Genomic DNA, 7,729 nt, shown 5'->3' on the forward strand with positions numbered 1-7,729 from the left:
TCTCTCTCTCTCTCTCTCTCTTTCTCTCTTTCTCTCTCTCTGCCTCATAACCAAACAACAAGTAAATCTTACCTTTTTCTGAAGTTGTCGTTTCAAAGCACTGAACAGTTCGCTCTCAGCAACACTGCATGATTGATGCCAGCCAATTACTCCCAGGTCGGTAATCAGAGGTCACAACAAAGTCCAATCAGTTCAATCACGCGACAGAACACACGCCAACTTTCTCACAGATTTCTCACAACCTCAACTGATTTTTCTCCGATCGTGAGTCCACAAACCCTGATTGCTTGAATAATGCAAATACAGCTGGCACCTTTCAGTTCCCGAGACTTGAACTGATTAACTTAACACGGCCGTGTCTCTGTGATTCTGAAGAATAGAAAAAGTTCAAGCCTTTTTTTGAGTCTCGTTTAATTCAAGTTTTCTGATTAAGCTCGATAGCTCGCAGAGGTCTTGATTGAAACCAAGAGTCGATTAGTGGATACTGTCTGTGATCAGACCGGAGACAACTCTGTTAGAACTTGAAACGCAGAAGTGTATGTGTCACTTGGTCAATCCTATATTATAATAAAACGGAGGTCAGAGACTCTGATCTGATGAGGATCCGTCACTGGTTAGAATCGAGAACAGTTACACGTTACAAGACAAATAGCACCGTTTAAGCGCCTGATACAGTTGAGTTTGATTTGTGTGATCGTTTTGGAAACTTTTTCCAAATAAATATCTACAAGCAAGTGACATGAATAATTGGAAAAAAGTTACTTTTATAAACTGCACACATGCATGTGTCGTCCTACGATTCTATTTGTCGCAAGTGATGCTGGTTATATCCAAAACAAATATTTTGAAGGTCACAGCATAGTTTACGTTGCACGTGTGGGCAAAACGCCAAGTCTTGGTGTATGAAACTCACGCGCAAATAAATGTTTCCAATTCCAGAAATACTATTTACGACTTCACACTGTATCTCTCTAATGTTTGAAACAAACAAATAGGCTAGCCAAGACTGACGAGAGGGATGTTTTCAGTGTAAGTCCACGAAGGTTGTAGTGTATGGGTGTGTCGATCGTTGAATACGGCCATGCAGTGACGAGTCGTATCAGTCAGACGTCACATACACACACCGTCATTTGTCAGTGACGTTTGAAGTGACACCGATGATGAAGACTTCAATTCATCACATGTAGCTGTCACATTGGGCGATGTTCTTCTCTCCCTTCCTTCTTCTTTGTGTTCCGTGAACATTGGCTTGGCTCTGCAATCATGACAGGAAATACTTTTGTTCAGTGACTCAGTTTGGAGATATACATTGAGCTGTTTTGAGTATATTATAAGCATAACTGTCACAATTCTGTATCTGCCAACTAATCTTATAATATGAGCAGTAGCATGCTTCGTACAATCTATCTCTGTGCTGGCTTAAACGAAAAGAAATACATGATTTTAGATAGACACTGAACATTTTTGAGTAAATTAGACGCATAACTGTAATCCACAATTATGCATCTAACTAATCTTATAATACGAGCAGTAGCATGCTGCGTATACCATCTTTCTCTGTGCTGGCGCGAAAAGCAAATACCTATGTTCAGTGACTCAGTTTATATAGACATTGAGCTAGCTGTTTGGAGTATATTAAACGCATAATTGTCACACATAATTATGTATTCAACTAATCTGCTAATACGAGCAGTAGTATTCTACGTATGCCATCATTCTCTGCCTGTGCTGGCTTAAAAGAAAGGACATACCTCTGTTCAGAGACTCAGTTTAGATAGAAATTGAGCTGTTTGGAGTAAATTATAAGCAACAATATCATAATAAAATTATTGTGTATCCAAGTAATCTTACTATACGAGCAGTAGCATGCTTCGTACCATCTTTCTCTGTGCTGGCTTAAACGCGGAAAGCAAATACCTATGTTCAGTGACTCAGTATAAATAGACATTTAGCTGTTTGGAGTAAATTATAAGCATAACTGTCATAGTTCTGTATCCAACTGATCTTATAGTACGAGGAGTATAGCATGCTTCGTACCATATCTAGCAAGGATTAAACGAAAGGAAATATAAGCTGTTTGGAGTTTGATATATATTATATTAGAATGACTGTTAACATGAGGTATCCAAGTAATCTTACGAGCAGTAGCACGCTTCGTATACCATCTTTCTCCGTGTCGACTTGAAGTTGTAATCATGAGGAGAAATACATGTGACCATGCAGTGACTCGGTACAGACACAGAGCTGTTTTCAGTGGATTTGAAGTATGTTATGAATCCGAGCAACATTTGTTTGCGTTGTGGTATACGTGTTTCTTTGTGAACATGTAAATCATGTGAATGCGTTGACAGACAAACAGACAGACACACACGTGGTTGGGTGCTATACAGATGTATAGACCGCTGTGACGTGTGTGTGTGTGTGTGTGTGTGTGTGTGTGTGTGTGTGCGTGTGCGTGCGTGCGTGTGTGTGTGTGTACGTATGTGTGTGTGTGTGCGTGCGTGCGTGCGTGTGTGCATGCGTGCGTGCGTGCGTGCGTGCGCGTGTGCGTGCGTGCGTGCGTGCGTGCAAACACAATCTTATACACATAACTTTGTGATCGACTATTGACACGTGTCCTGAGAAATGAAGACAAAAACCCCACACAAAACACACACACCCAACAATATGACTTCAAATTAAAGAAATTACAGAAAATAAATTAAATCAATTTCTTAGCAGAGGATTACCCTTGACACTAACCTAAATCAATTTGACACTAACCTAAATCAATGCACATCTCTATTTCAGCGCGTATTACCATATAATTAGTCACATTGTTGTCTCAAAAACATTAGTATCTTAATTGGTTACTTCATTACATTTTCATAGAACAATTAGCATTAACCAATCGTTTAATCGATCATACATTTGGTCTCGTAAAGTAAGGTTTTTTTTCTTGAGTTCGTGTCCTAGTTGCATATTTTCAATTGTTTCAAATCATATATATTGAATTAAAATGTTGTTCAAACCAATCCATCAAGCAGAATTCTGCAGAACTTACAGAATAGCGGCCGTAATGTTCCCATGTCACACACACACACACCCACACACACAGAAGACCACAGCAATTTCAGTCACTTCAGCTGCACTTCAGTAACAGTGACTGCTCATTTCACACTTGAATGATCCTGCAATATCCTCTCCTTGAGTCTTCAATAGCCTCTCCTTCACTTCCTCGTCCGAAGTGCTCACTTTCTATCGCTCTCAGTTCGCAGAGATAGCTCGATCAGCGCGAGATTTGCCAAACACGTTGAAACTGACAAGCGGAAGCGGCGTTGTCAGTTTCTCTCCGCTACACTAACAACGGTGCAGCACTCGGCTCTCTGTTGGTCACTTTCGCTTCTAAACCCCGCCCCCTTCGCACGCGCGCCGCCGCGGTCAGGTAATCAACCAATGGATAGCGGCGTGGATTGTTTGTTGTTGGGGCGCTACCACGTGGTTGGAAGCCAAGAGTATCTTTCTTCTCCTTGCAGAACTTGTTGGCAACCTGCTCGATGGAATTTTGACGAGGTAAAGACCGGATGTTGAAAACGATCATCAGTGAAGCTCAGTTACGAATTATGGTATTTACAATTGGAAACACCCCGTTCAGACACGAAACAAGCAAACAAAAACGAAAATGAAAGAAAGAATGAAAGATAGACACAAAGAAAGCCGGAAAGATCCAATCAAGCTAACAAACAAAACACAAACAAGCAAACAAGCAAGCAAGCAAACAAACAAATAAACAAACAAACAAACAACCAAACAAACACACAACCAAACAAACAAATAACAACAACAAAACACGAACAAACAAACACAAGCGACAAACAAGTAACCCCCCCCCCCCTGATTACCCCCGAAAAAGAAAAAAATGTTACTGGGGAACTGTTCTGCAATGCACCGCTTGGCTGGTATACAACCGCCTGAACAAAACAAAAAGTCAAATACTTATTTCATTTGGTTTATTATACAAAGCCGGAATTTCCCCGTCTCACATGCCCCAAAAGGCTTTGCCGTAAGGGCATAACACTTTGATTTGTCTCAATGCCATTATTACACACACACATACCTATTGCATCTTTAAACCACCCCAGCCTCTATTCAGTCGGATTTTCGATTCCTGGCGCATGACTTGATTCTATGGATCTGCTGCGACATTCACCTGAAAGCATTTGCAGCAGCAGTAGCAGCAGCAGCACATGCATCATGCATTGCACCCATACATGGAGAGACGCAGTCAACGATTATCTTAATGCAGGCAGTACTTTTATTTCTTGCAAGCAATTCATTTGATTGTGCCCTGTCATTTTAATTTCCTCGTGTGAGTCGTGTCTCTGTGGTATGATACATGTATATGTAATTTACTTCCCGTTGTTTATCAGGCGATGTGAGGCACTAAAATCACCAAAATTAAACTTGGAGAATACATGGAATAACTTAGTTGTCTTGGTAGTTTATTGAAGTGACTTATGAAAAGAAATGCAAAATATGTGAATACTACAGGACATAGACTGCCGTTGCTATGGAAACTGGCTTTAAACAGCGCCATATTGGATTTCTAGGAAACGGTTTTACAGCAACATCATACACCAGAAATGCTTAATATTTGGCAAAAAAATACACATGACTTTTATCTACAGTCATATCGAACGATTTGTTGAGTAAAGACTACAGTTGAATTTATATTAATTTGTGTAATAAGGATTAATAAATTTCTAACCGCATATTCATTAATCCGTATTTCAAAAATTAATATAAACACACACACAAGCACAGACACACACACACACACACACACACACACACACACACACACACACACACACAATCACCCTCGCCTCGGATCCTAGTCTACCGGAATGCATGATTCACGCACGCAGAGACGCACCTACGCACTCACGCACGCACGCACGCACACACACACACACACACACACACACACACACACACACACACACACACACACACACACACACACACACACACACACACACACACACTCTCTCACACACGCAAACACACACACACACACACACGCGCACACACACATATACTTCCGGTTCTAAAATGGCGAAAGCCAGACGCATCCCCTGTGAAGTGATGATTCAAAAGTGAAAAAATGAGTCGTTCGAGAGGATCAAGGAAAAAGAAGAGATCAGAAAAGCGATTTTATGCTGTGAGCAGTGGAAGGACTGTTGGAATATTTGATACATGGAACGAGGCGTCGAAATCAGTGACGGCATTCCCAAAGGCAACTCATCGTTGTTACCAGTCGTTGGCCGCAGCAAAATGCGCGATGCGGCAGGCTGGAATTGAGAATCCAGTTATATTCAAAGGTTCTTCAAATGAGCATCAGAACTTTGAAGGAGAGGATGAAACTAGAGTAGGTGAGGAGGATGAATTTCAAGATGAAACAACAGAAAACCGAAGCGAAACCACGGTTGAAGGACATGACGACACGATTCCCTTGACAACCCAAGAACAAAGATTCCAGAATTGTCAAGAGGATGATCAAACACTCGTGAAAACACTGATCAACGGTGAAAAAACTGAGGAAATATCTAAACAAAGAAAACTTACATGTTCTTCATGCAAAAGCAAGATTCCATGGATGCACACCAAGTTACCAGTGTATCAGCTGTGCTTATTCGTAAGAACGCAGAGAAAGTTCACCTGCGAGGATTGTGCACAAGCGATGTTGGACGAAAAGATTGTGGAGGACGTCAGTGAAATCCTCACCGAAGAAGAAGAATCTCTTGATAACAATCATGCGATTAAAAACAACAATGTCATCCTGCTACATGAGTTGCAGCTCTTGAAACTGGAACAGTCTGAGGGCAAGAGAATGATACAGAACATGGAGAACGCGATTCTCAACTTGGCCGAACAAATCCAGCTGACAAATAGAAGTCACAAAGAAGAGATCAAGGAACTGACTGACATGTTGTCGACACACCCCAAGACGAGACAACAAGATGTGACAACTCAAACGACGTATTCAGATATCCTTACGTACAGCACATCCGTAAAAGAACAACTACATGAGAAAAAACAGAAGGTTCCAAAGACCACGTGCCAACCTCAAAAGAATGGAAGCATGAACCATGACATCAGCATCGAAATGACACCAGAAAAGTCGTGCACAAAACCAATGACGTCATCAGGAATAGAGGTGAATAAAAGGGTTGATCAAGTCAGAGATATAACATCGAAATCGCCATACGAGAAGATGGAAAACAAAGACCATGAAGCCGAAAAGGCAATGACGTCAACAACATCGAACAATCTGACGTCATCAAGAAATCCTCGTGTAAAAAAGAAAAACAAAAGCCCGATCAGCGTGTTGAAAAGACATCGCCGTGAAGATTCTTTTGACTTTGTTGATTCAACAGCGAGTGAGTCCAATTCAGATCAGGAAGACGTTGTGTTTGAAAACCTGTCGCGACAAGAGCACAGAGAGGAAGAAAACTCTCTACCAACAGTTTACCTCATTCATGACAGTGTATTGAAACATGTCGATCCAGGCCGAATGCAAAAAACGTACGGTCTGAAGATAGTAAAAAAACATGTAGTGAACATCAAGGATTGCCAAGAAACAGTGGAGAACATTCACAAAACTCCAGATGCAATTATGTTTCATGTCGGGGTGAATGACATCAAGAAAGAAAAAGGTCAGAGAGCGGCAAAAATGATGACCAAATGTGTGGAGGCAGCCAAACAGCGATTCAAAGAAGCCAAGGTTGTCGTGAGTAAGATCATTCCAACTAACGTAATGGATCTGAACACTCAACGAGAGGTATTCAATGCTGTGTGCGCAGCAGACATGGCGGAAACAGGAATTTCCTTTGTCTCACATGAAAACGTATATTCGCTGTCGAACAGAGACGGAATACATCCAACGATGAAAGGCGCGGCAGTCCTGGCAAGAAACATTGGCCAACACCTTGACCATATTTTGTGGGAAAGGCAGGGAAACCATCACTCAGAACACCAAGCTGCCAGACCAATCCAACAACATACGGGTCATTATCATCGCCAATTTCATCACCAGTCTCGCCCACCACCATTTGAACGACGACACCAGCAAACGGGAAGACAGAGAACATGGGAGAGCAATGGAAGATGGAGTGGACATCATCATAGTCCACCAAAGAGAGATTCAGCCTTCATGCATCCTCACATGATGAGACCATGGAACTGGAGTCCACAACCACGACCACGCGATAGATATTTCTTTTAATAATATCGTGATAGATATTTTGTTCGTTAATAACGTATTCGATTCTTTCAAAAATGTTAGTGTTACGACGAAGGTAACTTTTCATACAAACCATACATGTTTGATAGTAGTACATTCAGTATTAATGTTTTGTCGTGGAACCTAAAAGGGTATAAAGAAACAATCGACGGACAAACAACCAACAAATTGCAGGATGATAACGTTATAAAATCTTTATGTGGATATGACATTATTATGCTGGAGGAGATGCACCTGGACGAGGACCATGCCGAAGAAGTATTTCTATCAGGATTTGTAAAACGTCACTTTTATAGAAAGAGAAGAACAAATGCAACCAGTGCTTCTGGGGGTATTAGTTTATTCATAAGAGAAAACATATCTTCAAACTTCCAAATCCTACAAAAAAGCAACAGTGACATTATTTGGCTGAAAGTTCAAAAGGATAACAAAGAACACGACATT

General features: G+C 41.1%; 1 protein-coding gene across 1 annotated transcript; it reads left to right on the forward strand.

Moving 5' to 3' along the window:
* The first annotated feature begins 5,323 nt into the window (after positions 1-5,323).
* On the forward strand, positions 5,324-7,211 carry LOC138955120 (uncharacterized). The gene is made up of 2 exons (XM_070326793.1): positions 5,324-6,776; positions 6,994-7,211. The coding sequence occupies exons 1-2, from the start codon at positions 5,324-5,326 to the stop codon at positions 7,209-7,211; spliced, it is 1,671 nt and encodes a 556-aa protein (XP_070182894.1).
* The last annotated feature ends 518 nt before the right edge of the window (positions 7,212-7,729 follow it).

Source organism: Littorina saxatilis, unplaced genomic scaffold (assembly GCF_037325665.1).
Source record: "Littorina saxatilis isolate snail1 unplaced genomic scaffold, US_GU_Lsax_2.0 scaffold_3035, whole genome shotgun sequence".
Lineage (NCBI taxonomy): Eukaryota > Metazoa > Mollusca > Gastropoda > Littorinimorpha > Littorinidae > Littorina > Littorina saxatilis.

What these genes read in the sequence shown, in the direction of transcription:
- LOC138955120 (XM_070326793.1), top strand. Translation starts at nt 5,324, where the DNA reads ATGCGGCAGGCTGGAATTGAGAATCCAGTTATATTCAAAGGTTCTTCA. An exon ending in AGAAGCCAAGGTTGTCGTGA is followed by an intron (nt 6,777 to 6,993) that starts GTAAGATCATTC and finishes TTTGTGGGAAAG; the next exon opens with GCAGGGAAACCATCACTCAG.